Source organism: Limulus polyphemus, unplaced genomic scaffold, assembly GCF_000517525.1.
Source record: "Limulus polyphemus unplaced genomic scaffold, Limulus_polyphemus-2.1.2 Scaffold1469, whole genome shotgun sequence".
In the NCBI taxonomy this organism is placed as follows: domain Eukaryota; kingdom Metazoa; phylum Arthropoda; class Merostomata; order Xiphosura; family Limulidae; genus Limulus; species Limulus polyphemus.
Window position 1 is genome coordinate 67,656 of NW_013667079.1, and position 18,114 is coordinate 85,769.

Here is an 18,114-nt window from a genome sequence, read left to right on the forward strand (position 1 = left end):
AGAATAGTAAATAAAGAAGTAAAGCAAACAAGGATATGGAGGATATGAAACAAAATGTTTTTTTTTAGGTTTCATATATATACATTTGAATAACTAATAAAAATCTTAAATTACTACATCAATATCATAGAATTCAACTATAATTTATCAAGCTTAGTAACTAAGATGTATTTTAGTCTAAAAAAAATATGGAATTTCGAACAGACTAAAGACACAACCTACTTCATTGAAATCTTGGTTCAAAAGAAAAACTAGTCAAGTTAGAAAGGCCGAGGAAACCACTAGGGGGACATTCTGAGCTTCCGATTGGTTATTCATGTCATATATAGAAGTAAGTGTATATAAGGGAGCATTTCCAAAAATGGAAAGAGGTGGGTGGGGTGCCACTGTGTTTGATTTATTACATGAGCAATATCATAGTAAATAGAAAAGATAAGACCTTTTTATTTTATATTCTTGCTTGTAAATATCTGTAATTTGAATTTCTAATTCGTACCAAACTGTAGGCTTAGTATTTTGACTTCAAAAGCATCTAATCTGAACCAATGCTGCATTCAACACACCATGTGACACACAAAAATGGATGTTTATCTGTGATTTTTTAAATATTTACTTTTCAATTAAGAAATTGAGTAATGTATAATTCTAAAACTTGAATTATAATCTTCAGTTTGATGCCAAATTTATTGACATAAATTCATGAAATAATAGTTCAATAAAATTTTTGATGTGAACAAATGAGATGACAAGGCCTTTCACCTATGACCCGTCTCAAAAGGGTTAAATTCAGATTTCAATATCCACAGTAAACAGAGCACAGGGAACCCATTATGTGTATTTGTGCTTAACTACAAAGAAACATAAGGGCAATATTTTGATTACTTGGATAATTGGAATAATTGAAATTAATAACAATCAGAAACCCTAATTTTCATTAGTTGATTATAGTTGTGACAACTGATTTAATTGTAAATAATAATAACAGTAATAATCAGAAACACTAATACTGATTACTTGATTATTTTCTTGACATTAATTGATGTGATCATAATTTCAACTAACTGATCAGTTTATTTTATGTGACACTAAATGATGTAACTGCTCAAGGATAATCAATTAAATTGTCTATCTTTAATCACATGATCATGTTTAGTACAAACAAAAAAAGTTAGGCTTTTGTGAACTTTGGTCCCTAAAACTGGAACCATACTGACCTTTATGTGGTTCTCACACTCAAGCCTTGATACTTCACTGTTTGTTGAGAAGAAATTAATATAACATGACTGACCTTCATAATACCTTAACCATTCATCTTAGTCAAGCAACTTAATCTTTATGCAACATTACAGCATGAAACCTATAGCTTAAATAATCTTTTAAACATCTGGGAAAGGAGCTTATTTTAAACTTTACACATAGGTATGATCTAGAACCATAGTTTCACCAAGCTTAGTAAAAGATAATTCAAACTACAAAAAAAAAAACATTTGTTACTTACAGGTATATGTTAACTTTTATTAAGCACAATACTAAATAATTCTTACCTGTGTTAACCCAAACAAAGTAAACACAGAAAAAAATAACTGCTACCTGTATATTCACCAGGAAAAGAAGTATCTATTAAATGCATATTAACCACAAAAAAATTTGTTAGCTATTTTAACCACAAAGTGAAATATTTGCAACTTGTATGTCAATTACAAATAGAAGTATTTGTTACTTGTATATTTTCTCCATGATAATGAAATACATTTTATCTAATTATAAGAGCTTAAGATACTAAATTTCTTGACACCATAACACACACATACACACAAATAATAGATTTTACAAATTTAACTAATATCTTGTTACCTTTACAGAAAAGATGTTACCATGGTGACCTGTATGTAGAGTAGTTAACTTTTTTCTTCTAAATGGATCCCATATTATAATTTGCACATCATCTGAACCACTGGCTAATAAACTGAAATATCAGTGAGAAAAATAATACTATGTTTCTGACATAATATATAGAAAATATTGATGGTTTATACATATATGCAAACAATAATATGCAGCACGTTACATAAAACTATGACATCATCATTGTTACATTAATAAAAGTTACTAAAAATCATTGCTCATGTTACATATTTATTCAATAAATTGCAAGAAACAAAAATTCTCCAAATTAATTGTGCATATCTAAGAAGTACTTAAACAACCACTAATACTGCGTTGAAAATTTTATTCCATTTTTTTTTACATCTGGTTTTTTAAACTTAGATACAATTCAGTTTTATGAACTTCCACTCTTTTTGTTAGATAAAACATAATACACTCCTGTTCTAAAACCTTTCAAAGATCAATGGGAACAAACAATTACCAGAATTATTGTTTACCATTTGTTCAGACAAAAAAAAAGAAAGAAAAGGTTACCATATGTTCTAGAGAAAAGAAGTGTTGTTACTAAAACAGTTATTACAAATATTTTTATAATAACCAAAGCAAATCATTTTATTTTGATACAAAAAGGCTGTTAACTATATTAAGCCCAAGTGCACCACTCTGACATACCTGCTGCATGGTTTGTTTTATAGCATTGTAAAACACAACTACCAGATGATGTAGTTTGAAACTTCAAACTGTTCTACAGATTATGTAGCTTCTCCAAATAAAACATATCATTTTTATATGTGATATTTATATGAAATAGCTTTGTTGTAGATTTTAATTACTGATTTTTTTGTCTTCCTACATTCTTGTAAAACATTTCTATAATGATTTATTTTACACATTGTATATTTTATCTTTGTTAATCAGGTTTTATTTAATTTATAATATTTTTCTGATTTTCTTTTCCCATTCAAGCAGTTACTTAGGTGAGAAGAACTATGTAAACACAGCCTTTTCAGCAAAATGAAACTTGATATGGTTGAGTGTGAAATGATATAAATAAGCCAAACCCCTCTTTCCATGTAAGAACATTTCTTTTCCTACCATACTTCATCATGATTCAATTGAACTATAAAATGATATTTACACCATAAAAAGCTTTTATAAAATGGAAACCAACTGGCTTTCTTTACATGTTTAGATCACTAGCCTATGACTTCTCAAAACTAGTATATAAGCAATTACACTATGACAACCAAGACAGAGAAACAGTGACTGGCTAAAGTTGATAACATTACATTTGTATTCAAGTTACAAGATCAACTACATGACATTTTGTGCAAAACTTTTCAACTTTCCTCTTGTGGGACAAGACCACTGTATTATGCTCAGAAAAAAATTCAGGAAATTCACAAACATGAATGTTTTCATTCAAATCATGTAGAAACCAAACCATAATAAAAATTTCTTAAAAGCTCATTTTGTATAAGTTTTTAAATTCAATGGTGCAACTTTCACTCAGGGCAGGATGCAAGCATCCAGGCATAACAAAATATAAGACTTTTTTTATATAGAACAAATCTAATAAACTTTCTGTAGTTTAACAAGCCTTTAAGATTAGTTTTAAACACAGATCTTTTAAAGACTTCTTTATATTACAAGCCTAATAAAGATTTCTATATATATATAACAAGTCTAATTAATATTTTTGTGGTTAAATGAAGCTGTGAGATTTCTGTTTAGATTGGCTTTTAACTTAGATACAGACTTGGTTGCTTTGACTAAGATTGAAACCACCATGTATTCATGAAAGTATACTTACTGTAACTGTCAATGTAGTAACTATATCTTCATGAAATTTGGCAAGCTTTTAGTAAACATTACAAGTCTTTTGTAGATAAAAATTAGATCTATTAATTAAGTATTTTTGCTAAATATATGTTTGTGAATATATCGAGTCAATGTGTGACTCACACTCTGACTAGTCTAAGTGCAAGATGATTTTTGATGTTAAGATTAAAAATGCTTTTTTCATCTTAGTCTTCAAGTTGCATAACCTCTATAACTTCCTAAACAAATATCAAAAAGCTTTCTTTTTAATAAAGCTTTATATTTTATACTTTTTTACTTTAACTACATGAACTCTGTTGATTCTATTGACTTTGTAACCAACACAAAAAAGTACAAAATAAATCTAAATTACCCTATTTTTCTAGAATGACTGCAAAATGAAACAGAAAAATACAACTATTTATCATAATTACCTTAAGTCTTGTAACAGTTTACATGCTTTTATTTAAAATCACACAGCAAACATGTAGCTCAAGTTAAAGCTGAATGATAGGCATGAGCTACTCCTGAGCATACCTTATGGAATAATATTTTTATTATTATTTTTTCATTACCTAACTTAATAAGTTCCTAATTTTTACATTTTAGTTACTTTCATAACAATAAATAGAAATTATACATAAAAAACATAAAATTTATACTTATATTTTGCCTCATTTCTTTGCTGTTGGCATGCTGATGAAACTTAAGCCTATTTTTTTATAATGATGTTACTATTACATCAACTATTTACTTAAGGGCACAAAGTAACAACATGCACAAAGCAAACAATGTCCTATAACTATTATAATTTAACTGGCTTTCTATCCTAGGCATGAGTGGACTAAAATAATTCCCTTTGCTGTTTAATCTAAATTTGGTAATAATGACTTTTCAATCTGTTGGCAAAATAACTAAAAATGTTTTTCAAAAACCTAGTAGCATTATAATTCATTTGATAAATTAAAACTTTAACTTTCTGTTGGTTATAAATGATACAATAGCAAATATTACAGGGATGGCAGTAGAGAAGAGTTGAACTGACTGAAAATACTCAGGGACGGGGATATAGGGGCAGTGAGCTGAACAGCTTCTATACTCTGAAATGCAAACAGAGCCATTATCTGGAGCCCATTGCTCAGAGAACTGTGTTGTTAAAAGATCATATACATCAACTATGTTTTGAAGAAAGTTGATATTTTAGAGGTAAAAATTAGTTAACCGTGGATACATCATGTAAGCCTGAAATTCACTTTTGGAAAAGTTTTCCAATGTAATTCTAAATATTCTGCAAAAAGCTCAAATACTTGTTCAAGTTCAAGGGAAAAAAATTGTAATAGTTTATATCTAAATTCATGAAAGACATTGTTATTAATGTTAACTTTAGACTGCTTAGTTTTATGACTTACAATTTAGTTTCGTTGTTACAGACTTAGTCACTCACAAGTTTAGGCCTATTACAGACAAAATAAAATAAATACATATCTAGATTGAGTTTGATTACTTTCATGACAGTGTATGGGAATTACTTTAAATGGATCATCACTAAATTAGTATAGAAGTGGTGCATAAAGCACGAAAATCTCACATGTTCAACAACAACACACCACCACGATGAGATACATACTTCACTTTTGAAAACCACCGATCAATTATATTATTAACATATACTTGTTGGTCTACAATATTTCTGAGTTTTTATGAAGCTGCTTATCAGTAAATGCTCGTCTGAATGTTTCAAGGTAAACATACACTTGTAGTAGCCATTCGTCAAATAGTTAATTTTTTAGATTGAGGGAAATCTGTCTTGAGATGGAACTCTGCCTTCCCTTTAACATCAGGGAGAACTAATGCAATTTATGAAGGAAAAGATGTGATAGGGGGGGTATGGCAAGTGGGTCTGTCTTTCTGGTTTTCATACTGAATATGTCTAATAATGATTTCAATAGTTAAAACAACCCTTTCAAATGAATCAATTGTCTTTACATACAATCTTTTTGAAGAATTTTTTAGATAAAATAAATTTAGTAAAAGCTTATCTATAAAGGGAAAAAAATCAAGAGATATCTGTGACACCTCACTGATCTAGAAAGAGTTAAAGATCCAACCTGTAACGAAAAGTTTTGTTTTTAGAAGTAAGTACTTATCTAATGTATATAGCTATTTTTTGTTTCCTAAGTCAAGACTGTGTTGAAATTGTTTAGCAAAGTACACAAAAATAATTGCTACTCTATGCATTGTAATATTATGCACATTACATACACAAAACATACAAGGTTGAAGAACCTAATATCTTAAAACATATAAGTGAAATTTAAGAATTGCTAAACTTACTTTCCTTTCCCATTCCATTCTAGACAGTTAACACAACCTCCATGACCCTATGACACATGACAGACAAATAAAATAGGATCATTAATTATAAAACAGATAGGTAGATAAAACATATTACCATCAACCTACTTAAACCTACAATGTGATTACACAAAGATGTAATGTACTATGACTGGGAATAAGAAAGGTCCAAGTTGAGCATCAACAAGTGTAAGTAAGATAATTAAGTATAAAACTAAAGGTCAAAGAAAAGTTATTAACAAAACATAAAAAAGAAACTAATTTTAAAGTAAATGAAGACCTCAGAGAATCCTTTATACGTATTACAGATTAAACCAAACAAGAACAATACTATATTTAAAAAAAAGGTTAAAACAAATACAATATTTTTAAACTTTATATTTCACAACAAAACCTCCTCAAAATCATTCAATGTCACAAATCTTGGATTTTGTTTCTATAAAATAACAAAAACCTTCTCACTTCCTCACAATTATTGATTTTTTAATTAATCTTCCTTTTTACCAGTTACTAGTTAAAGACTGCTGAAATGATGCTAAAAATCATATCTCTAAAAGATCTGAAGCTTTTAAATGAGTTGACAAAGTACTAACAAAGTTGTTTACTAGTTTGACACAATTTAATAGCTTACTAACGACAGATTCCTACAAAAAATATTAAATGTGCATTTGATTGAAAAAAGTTCTTAAAACAATTAATAATTTTTATATATTTAAATGATATAATTATTTTCTCAGCTTAGTTTATTTGCTAACAGTAACACTTGGATACTTAATTCCATTTATATATTTCTTTATTCAAATGATGAATATTACAAAATCTAAAAGCTTACATTAAATTTTAGATACACTACCATAGTTCACAGTGAGTGAAAGAGCATTAATATCTACTTTATCATACATCACAGTCTATTTCCAGGTTGTAAGATTTGATTGTAAATGGTGAGACCATGTGTAAGGCTTTCTTATGATTCAGTTAATTTGGGGATTATACATATACTTTTTCCCTCCTTGGGTTATCAGCACAGAAAACCCTTTCCTATTAGCTTCAACTATACATGACATACACATCCTTTATGAAGGTTAACAGCTTTGAAATAAAAACAAAAGAAAAATGTGGTATAGTAAAAGTTGGTGTATAAACTCTCAGGTTTTCAATGCTTCCATGTGACTTCCAATGGCCTTGCTGCATTTCTGAAGGTGTTAATACCATTTGTCAAACACACTGGCAAAGACGCTTTCTGGAATTGCATCAATTGTTTCTTCAATAAATTTATAAAAATGAGCATGTGTAGCTGTAAACTGTAGACTTCATGGCCTTCTTCAAGTAGCTCTTACATCATCTGAATTCTATGCAAACAACAGTACAGACATGTTTTTAAAAGGTTCAATACCAAAACTCATGGTGCAACAAACTCAACAGAAGTCCACCTCACATTTTTTCCAGAGATAAGTTTAAAAGCCTCCATTAACATGGCAACAATAATGAAACTTATCTTGGTTCATCCAATGTTCCTTATAGGAAACATAGATCTTTTGCCCTTGAACTGCTTATGTCATCTTTCAATTCTGGCAAAAGAAGCATATGTGGTTCAAAGGAGCTAAACCTCCCAAGAAAATTCATTGCTTCATATTAATTTTGTATTGGCTGATTGGTATATATATAATATATATATATATATTAGTGGGGCATGGAAACCAGTGGAAGAAGGGAATTACCTATAAATAATAAGTGAATAAATAAATGAATTGCAAATATGAACATTATAAGGGTGTTCACTGGGTAAGGATGCTAATATACTAAACAGTGCTGTTTTTAAATGTAATTACAATAAATTACATAGGTTGATCATATATGTTTAAAGTATAAAAAAATACATAATAAAACATAATGGATTTGTCTGTTCAAGTGTGCTAAAAATAATGTTTCTGTGAATTGCCAATTTATAAGTTTTATCTTGGGACAGTATCACATCAAGCATGTAGTAACCAGGTCAAGCACAGCCACAGCAATGCAAAACAAAGTCAAAGAACTTAGGCTACTTTGCATCTTCATTGCCCTGTAAAACCAATAAAGCCAATGCATAAGGATACGTATTTGTTGTGTTGATGGAAAGTACAATGCAACTGTTTCAGTAAAATGTGCTGGGGCTACTTGCACTATCAAACTTCCATGTTTACCAAAGCATTTATTGGCCTGTTTATTTCCAGTTACTAGCAGAGCTGCCTTTGTGATACTGCATTTTAAAATAATATGCTGTTTAGAAATTTGTAAATATGTATTAGTTTTAGTTTTTCCTTTTACTCTAATAGCTAATGACTAGCCACTGTTTTATGATTTTATAAAAATAATAAAATCAGTAAAAAAAAAATTGTAGCAACTATATATTGTTTTATTCAGATTGTATAAATAGTGCTGTGACATGTAAAACACTTTGCTTTGTTTTCCTAGAGAAGAAAGGGTAAGTCTATGTATTGTATTACAATATTAACCCAATGTGCATAGGTGGGGTCAAAGTGCACATGTCACAATCTTTTTCAGGGTGTTATTTACCATGGTGCTATATGTTTGATGTCAGAGTTTTCGATTATTCATTCTACCCCGTTTTGCTGATTTAATGACAGTTCATGGTAGAGTAAAACCAGTTACAATATACATGGATACTGAAAAAAAACTGTAGCTATCCATTTCTAGGTTCCAAATGTTATGCAAATACAACATGCAAACAGTATGATGGAGAAAAGTATTTTTATTCTTCATAGGAACATCATTTGCACTTCAACTTGTCAGAGTCAGACTGATGTCATCAATTCACAGACATATCTGATATTTTTGGTACAATACTTGTATATTTCACTCAAAGCTTGCCACATTTCACATAGATACATATCGTAAATTCAAAATTATAGTCAACATTCCTTCTCCAATACAGAGACAGTTAAGATGATTTTCTGTAGTTAATGAATAACTAACAATTTTAGAACCTAAATTAAACAAAACTTTTTTCCTATTCATCTTCTAAGGATTTTAAATACATGAGATGATGACTGAGAAATCTTACAGTATTCCCCTACTCCCCTTTGATGGATTGGGAGGGGATCAACACCTTCCACACTCACATATTTCCATCCATGCAGAGCACAGTTTCCCTAGATATACTAAAAAACAACCTTGTCAAACCTCCAGTTTATAAAATCCTGGATCTGCCACTAAAACTGTATATTAGTTCATTGGTATTTGTGCATGATACAATTTACTGGAATTATCAGTGCACAAGATAAAGACTTGGATTCCTTGAAACACAGAAGAGTATATGATTTTTGTTGAATGGCCACAATTTAGTATTTGAACTTAATAGAAGCAGATCTCAATGGTGAATGTGATGTGAATCAACTACAGAAAAATATCAGGAAATCTATTGACAAAATCTTAAATCTTGGTTTAGACCAATACTGGCAAGAAGGAATAAACCTTGAGGGATCTTAAACCAACACGTTTCAAAGTTATCACCTTTGAAAATGTGTATATACATTTGGAGGTACCCTATATTTATACATTATGAACAATAATTTCAACATATACATATCTTTAAAGACTGTAGAGGAATAGAACGTGCTTAAGATTTACAACATTTTTGCACCAATCCATGATATTTATAATGAATGCATGGACATCCAACATAGTAAATAATTTTTTAATTGAAGTACACTGTATAAAAATCTTTTAAACCAATAGGTAAATACAAAAGAATACCTCTAGTTCTGCTTCAAGACCCAATCGTGCAATAAATTCATCTGTTACATGAAGTCTTCGTTGAAAGTATGTACCAAATTGTTCCTAAAAACAACACAGCATCCATTTAAAATATTTTAAAGTGAACTCATCTGTTACAAAAATTGATTCAAATAATTTTACCTAGATGTTATTTATAAACATTACAAGAGGATTCCATGATTTAAAAATAAAATGTTTTACTTGGCTAAGACTGGAACAGGTAAAAGCAAAAATAAGGTTAAAAATGATATTCTGCCAGTCAGCAGTGGCTTAATCTGGTGAGTATTTGTGAAGCTATTCTTAACCTTATGTTTTTAATTATTCCTATTATTAGGTAAGTAAAAGTTTTTGAATCTATTGATATTTAGATAGATACATTGGGTAAAGTTTTAGTTTATATTTGCTCCTTTGATGTTTCGTAGTACGCTTGATTAAATCTGAGTCTGGTACATGTACAAGGCAGCACTGTCTAGACTGTTTGCCACATTGTTAGTAAATAACAGGTTACATGAATATAGTGTTTGTATTTTTTATAAACTATATATATATATTTATTTACTTATTTAGAGAGAGAGAGTATAATTTGTAAAAGTCTCACATCTTATTTTATCTACAAAATTTGCATTTTAACTTTTTTCATACACTATTCACAAAAATATGCACATTTTGTTTTAAAAAATAAAGTACTTTGTCTAACTTTTTTGTGAAAGACATTATATGTTATTTGCATACCTATAAACACTGAAAAACATACCCTTCTTTCTCTCTGATCACAGAATTTCACAACATTTTTGCACCAATCCATGATATTTATTTCTTGTTCAATTCATCCATTGCAAATCAAGAAGGTATTTTACCTAAGAAAGAAAAATTAATTTTTAGCATTTTACACAAAACTTTATCATAATGATGATTTATAACAGATTATATGGACTCAAACAAACTATAATAATAATTTACAGTGTTGCTTCTAGAAAGTGGGCCATCCATGTAATGAAGTAGGTATCAACTTCATGAGTCATAAAAGCATAAAATGATCAAGTAATTTTTATTTGACGAAACAGTAAATTGAATTATTGCAACTTGTTTCATTTGTGTATGTACTGAAAATATCTACACATTCACTGACAAAACTTTACTGCAGTCGTCTTCTCTGCACCTTTTTCCTTTATTCATTTCTATTTTTGCATCGTTTTGACGGAAAAATGTAGTAATTTTTCTGAAAATTAACTGCTTTTGAACACCTTCATACCTTTCATTTTTTCTGCCATTTCCAATCATTGATATCCCCTAATATCAACAGAATCTCCCCCAAACCAAATGTCATCATAACACAGCCAATCACATTCCCTTGTATATCCAAATGAGCTAATTACTGTTCCGAATTTTCCAGTTACAATCACAATCTATCATTACATTGTCATTTTTGATACATTTCAAAGGGTGAGCGCACATGAAAAATTTAAATGTGTACTTCTGTTTTTTTTTTTTCATGAACAAGTACGCAGGCAAACGATTATTTTGTATCAGTGGCAATTGAAATAGTGTAAATACACAAAGTACAATCCTAGAAGCAACACTGAATTACAATTAACAATAATAAATACTAAATAGAGCAAACATTTCATTGAAAAATTAAAAATTCTTCATACAAAAAATAAAACAACCAAAAAACATTTATTTTTATCAATTCAATATAAAAACAAATTAGAAATTTTCTAAGAGATACAATGTTATATGTGAAAGATAGGCATATTTAAATTGCCCAGATTATGTCAAAAATTATAAAAATTACTGTAGTTGTTTGGGAGTACTAAGTATAGTTGGGTATCACCAAAAATACAAAAGTACGAAAAATTACAGCCAAGAGTAAAAGAAGAAAAAATATTATAAAAATAAAAACAAAATTAAAACAACTTCAATAAAGTTTATGTATTTTCATACATGGGTGCCTGCAGGAAGGGGCATCTGCCCCCCCTACATTTCACAAAAATTTGCACGTATTATAATGTAAATTTCACTTCGTAGTTAAACTAAATATTCTTATTAATTTTTATTAAAACTGTAGATTTGTGTTTGCATTTAAGCACACACACAACACATATTCTTTTAGTCTGTTGACTTAAACTATAAAAGCTGATCCCCTACATACATGTTTTGCCCCCATTGAAAATATTTCTGTGGGTGGTCACGTTTCCACAAGAGTACTGTGGGTGTGAGGAAGAGTTTTGAGAAATTATTAATATTTTATGGTTTCTATTTTGTGTAATACTAGACAATAACCCCTTCTGAATACTGGAATGCAATATCAGCAATGCTCATTTAGGAGAAACCTGAATAGGAAATTATTCTGGCCATTACATGTTATAGGACATGATGCAACAGAGACACTGAAAACTGCTTTCAGCTCATCATGAACTTGAGCATTTTCTATTGATAGACCTTCTATGATACTGTAGCGGTAACAACCAATATCGGTAATATCACTGCAATCTTCGAGGAGATGTTTAGACAGCGGGGCTGATTATCCATGCCAGTTTATAAGTATTTCTTCAAACCTCGTCACCAAAAAACTACAAAACATCATCCTCAAATTTTTTCAAAAGCAGAACTGTTCATTAGGCACAATTTAATACATGTAATCTAACTGTAAAAATCAAAGAATGTTCATCTGAAAAGTTTGATGCTGATAATCAATTATAAAGAAATTGGTTTCAAAAATAGGGAATTAATCTTTTATGTGTTTTATTAACATTTAATAGTATTAGATATTCAACAGAATGAATACCCTAACAACATGCATTATGGGCTTATGAGTTATTTTACATTCTTCCACATAAAATAACAGAAATTGCCACAAACTATTGGTACTAACAGTTTACCAAGATATACTATATAAACAATGAATAAATGAATTTCACTTTTTCACAGACACAAAAATGATAGTTTGATACAATATATACATGTATACAATTCAGTTTCACTATTTATACAAATGTGTTACAAAATATATGTATAATACACCTTCTTTAAATGCCCACCAGTGGTACAGTGGTATGTCTATGGACAGTGCACAGATAGCCCATTGTGTAGCTTTGTGTTTAAACTACAATGAATCAACTTACCTTAAAGAAGTAAATATATATTTTGACAGTTTGTAACAATAAAGTACATCATTCGATAAATCAATTTATTCTTATATTTCTAGTATTAAGTTAAGTAAAAATGAATGGCACATTCAATGTTATGCACAAAACCAACAGTAGACAAAAAATCCAGCTACTACCATTCCAGATAATCACTAAGTCTACTACTTTCTCCAAATGGTCTCCATTATCCAACTCAGGAAAGGAGTAGCATCACCACAAAGTCAACTTATCTTCCAAAATAGGTTATATTTTGAGTATAGCAGATAGTTCACTCAAACTGTGTGCTCCTTACCTGCCAGAGTATCACCACCACATGCCCAATACTTGTAAAAATCTCTCAAATTATCTGAGCTCTGGTTTGACTTCAAGAATAACTTACTGACAAACTATAGCTTTCCACAGCACCATACCACTATAAATCTGCTATATCAACAGCTATTAACTTGCACCACAAGCTCACATTGGTCAATGCTGGCTACTGGATAACAAGACAACATCCACAATAAGGTAATGTTACTCCTTCATTTTAACTATCCTAAACTGCAATATGTGCACATTCACTATTGTAATTTGTAACTGGCTTATACACATACAATTAACTTACAAGTTGATGTGGAAACATAAATTCCACTAAAGAACCCACATCATAAACAAACAGATATATATATTGATACCATGCTTTTGCTGATAGTACTAATAGCTGATATTTACATTTGCTTACTAACCAATAATGGTATGAATATTTACAAAATTTATTAATTTTTACTGCTTTCACATAATGAAAACAGTGCCACCAACATGAAAAAATTTAATATTTTCAAAATGAATTAGTTAATTTTCCATATTGGCAAAATTCAGATGCTGCCAAGAACATGAAAATATTTAATGTTTTAAAAATCAATTCATTACTTTTACAGCACTGGTACCCATAACAGTATGAATCACTGATATCAATACTTATCAATAGTTCTACAATTATGTTGATACAATAATCACTGCATCTCTGTAGACCATTAATCCTGAGACAATTACTGGTGATATTATTCAACTTCACAACATTGATATGATAAAAAAGGGGCAAACAAATGGCATATAGAGACTAATTTTGAACAACAAAATAGAAGTGAATTTACTTCCAAACATACAATAATTAGTAGTGCTAAAAACTGGATTTATAAACAAAACGTTTTATATTTTACAAACTGCATAAGAAATGATTTAAATTCAGACTTATAACCAGCATTCTCACTGTACATCATCATATACAGTAAAACATAAGGTTAAAAGTAGGAATTAGTAGTGTTTCAGGTAGAACATAATATTGTATCAATTTGCTATAAAATGGTAAAAGCTAAATTCAAAGTTTTAGCTACATTTTTCTAAAATTAGTCAAACAAAGGAAGTTAACTTTTATTTCTCATCCACAAAAGCCGTTCATTAAAATTACTGCATACTATGTAAACAAATATATATATATCATAGAAAAAATTAAATAATGTAAATAACTTATACTTATTCACTTAACTTATAAAATTCACTTAATTATTATGAGCTTGTTCTCAATCATGACCTTTACACTTCAACTCAACTATACAATTCTACAATTACAGATTTTGCTATTCATATAAATAGATCAGGACCTAGAAGGCACATATGCTGAAAACTGAGGGAGTATACCGTACAATAAATATTTGCTTTTCTTAGTGTGTACCATTAAATCCTGTACCAATGAATATGTATTATAATTTAATTTTTCATTTTGATTTTATTTTTCAGAAATAACCCATTATTTAAGCCAGCTTGCTTAGATCAGAAAACAGAGCTCCTGAAAATAAATACAAGTGTTTTGTTGCCTTGGATCACTTTGGCAGCATGTCAGTATGATATATTTAGAAATTTGATCCAGTACTTTGTGAGCTAAGTTTGTCTTTATTTTTAAATTCAAAAAAATAGCACATGACATCTCAAAGAACTAGTGCAAACTTCTTTTTAAACCAAACTTACATTAATATTAAAAACAAGCATTTTGAATATTAAATTGTGTCAGTGTGTTTTGCGTTCTCAAAACATTTCTGAAAATAACCATAAGGTATTGTGAATTTGTTCTAATGTCAGATTTCTTTACACAAACATAAAAATATAATGACATTTTTTAAACAACATCCCAAAAAACTTCAAAACTTGTGATAAGATTCCTTCTGCTCCAAGATCACAAACTGTACCCTATTTCTTAAAACTATATAATGACAGTGTGCAGGCTTTCATATCCATGCATACACATAGCTCTGTTACAAGTGGTAAAGCTAATATAATTTTATGGTGTTTTTACAGATATATTGATTACAACTCAGAAGAGGTCATTCTTACTCCCGAAAAATCAATGTTAGGCCTCACTTTGAATACTGTATATAGTTTCAGTCTCTTAGCTAAAAAAATACACTGACTTATTGCAAATGATTCAATGGAGGGCATTTGGCATGGATCCAGAAATGGAAGGAAGAATTATCAGGAATAGGTTAAGATCTCTTAAGGGTTAAGGGAGATTTTATTGACATTTATAAGATTATCCAGGATATCAATGGGATAAAAACATCTTACTTCTTTGTACTGTATTCTGGAGACAGTAGGACACAATTTAACATTTAAAAAAAGACAGGGTAAGCTCTGGTTAACTCTTTCCAGGTTGGTGAAAATTTTTCATATATCAAGTGTTGATCTGCATATTAAATCTTAAAGTTTAAGTAAAAATATTGATTTTAACTGATTTAAACAATTTTTTTCTAAAAAATATTTTAGAATTGATAAATTTTATCTTGTGACATTTATTTAGTGTAATTTGTAAATAGAAAAAACTGTTCAAAGTTATGTTCTTGTATAGCTTAGAGGAGCCTTTCCTATAAACAATGCATGAATAAATGTTTAAGAAGTTTCTGCCCATCCCAAAGCACTGGGCTTATATTTGATAAGAAACTATCATCCCTTAAAAATGTGTCGTATCTCCTGTGATTTTTCTGATCTTTCTCTGATTTTGTTAGAATGGCTTCTTGTTCCCACCCTTTTTTGACCTCTCACCATGATCAGAACAACTATTAATGACGATCAACTTTGAAAATTGCTAAAGTCAAGATTTAAATACCACTGGAGAGAACAGATTATAAACTATTTACATAAATATTGAATTAATAAAGTGGTGAGAAAAGTAATTTATGGTTCTTTGGGAAAGTGACACATCCTAGCTTCTGCTGAGAAGAACAAAGGAATATTGTAGGATGCTTAGTTGATTTAAGAACAAATCACAAGGATGGAAAATTTTAAGAAGTTACTTTAGATGTTCTTTTCATTCCTTAAAATGTTTCCTTGTTAAATCTTCCTTCTTTGAAAGATACAGAAATTTTCTTCAATGACAACATATCAGGTAAGCCTTATTAGGTTTAGAGAATGCTGTAGGCAGCAACAAAATTTTGCAGACTCAAATCCTAATTCATAATCATTGTTAAGTTTATCACATTTAAACAATACACATAAATAAAAAACTTTCATTTTACCAAAAATAAAGTATTCTATTAGATACAAATTGATTTAATCCAAAAATACTGTTAGCAAAAATTTTGTTATACTTACTCTGACCAGACAGCATTTCGAAAGGTCAGATCCAAGATAATGTTTTGAGAGTTTTGGCATACATTTCAAACAAAGTTAGCAAATATTTTTAATAGTACATTTCATATTTTAATACAGGACACCTGTCTTATTCCAGTATTCTAAGGCTAATGTTTTACTTGTTTAGTATAAATTTAATTTTGAAGTTAAACTTTTTCAAAGTTCTTGTTTTGTTTAAATGACACAGTCAAATTCAGGTAAGTTTATATTCATGACAAGGTTTAGTATTTCTTGAAACAAATATTTTGAGGAAAATGCTGTGCAATGAGCCATTGCATAAAACAAAATATGGCATTTGTGAAGCTGCTATACTTATCAATCTGATTACTACTTCTAGTAAAGCTATTATAAGTAATTATTACTGACCTAGTAATAGCATTATTAAAATTACTATTTAGTATTAATCTGTTGTAATGAATACCATCTACTGACACTGTACACATTTGTAAATTACATCTGTGAACGTTATGTGATGTTCAAAACATAAAATACAACTTTTATAAGCAAAATTGCTATTTATATAACATATGTAAGAATTAAAGGGAGAGAAGCGAGTTTAAATTAAAATACGTTATATAAAAAATTGAAAATAGAGTTCAAAGTCTGAACTCCACTGTCGGTTTGTTCCAGTGTTTTTACGAACCCTATATTAGACGGCACTAAACATACATGGCATATAACTTACGCTAACATTATACTCACAAGTTACATTATAATTTATAATCTTTAACAGTTTAAGTCTACTAATAGTAATACGGAGTATTATAATAGTAGTAGTAGTACTTCATAATTCAAAACTAGTATCACTGATGCTTATTCATTTACAATGAGACAGAAAATTACTTAACGCTATTATTATAATCATAATATAGGTGAGGTAGTACCGTACAGGATTGTAATTTGTATTCCAAACTTTTCTGGGACCGAGCTAAAAATTAAAACCTTAGGCCTAAAAATATATAAAAAGTCGGTATTTAAAGTACAATGTTAAACCAAAATATTTCTAATTTATTAAATCTAATCTAACTATTTATAGCACATTAAGTTGAATAATAAAATTAAAACAAAATAATACGAAATACGTCCTAGTTCTTACATTGTTTATAATTTATTATATTATAATCAGCATTCGAGATTAAGCCTTGTTCCTCGAGCTAAGTTTTCGTCCTCAGCTGATTGGACTTTATCCGCCATCTCTCCACAGCTATACGTACTACTACTAGTATTTAAAAGTATTGTTTGTTCTTTGTTGTTGTTTGTCTGTTTTTTCAGTAGCACAAAGTTACATAATGGGCTATTTGCTCTCTGTCCACAGCGGGGATTCGAACCCCGAATTTTAAAGGTTGTAAGTCCATAAACTTACCACTGACTTATAAGCAAACAGTTAAGATACTGTAATGTAATTTAATACTGACTCCATTAGATATATATATATATATATATGGTGTTACGACAGCGGAAGTCACGT

The 18,114-nt window shown here is 29.4% G+C and overlaps 1 protein-coding gene across 3 annotated transcripts in view; it reads right to left on the reverse strand.

The window, feature by feature from the left end:
- The window catches only part of LOC106463720 (WD and tetratricopeptide repeats protein 1-like), a 75,729-nt gene extending 57,897 nt beyond the window's left edge, over window positions 1-17,832 (reverse strand). For 2 of the 3 annotated variants that reach the window (XM_013923781.2, XM_022391301.1), the window contains exons 1-5: window positions 17,743-17,832; window positions 10,592-10,694; window positions 9,817-9,900; window positions 6,043-6,089; window positions 1,855-1,966 (exon numbers count right to left, since the gene is read on the reverse strand). In XM_013923781.2, coding sequence (XP_013779235.1) covers window positions 1,855-1,966; window positions 6,043-6,089; window positions 9,817-9,900; window positions 10,592-10,642 — 294 coding nt within the window. In that variant the 5' untranslated portion in view covers window positions 10,643-10,694; window positions 17,743-17,832. Of the gene's footprint in view, window positions 1-1,854; window positions 1,967-6,042; window positions 6,090-9,816; window positions 9,901-10,591; window positions 10,695-16,607; window positions 16,627-17,742 lie in introns of those variants that run through there. The other variant, XM_022391300.1, reaches the window with a different exon arrangement.
- Between the last annotated feature and the right edge of the window lie 282 nt (window positions 17,833-18,114).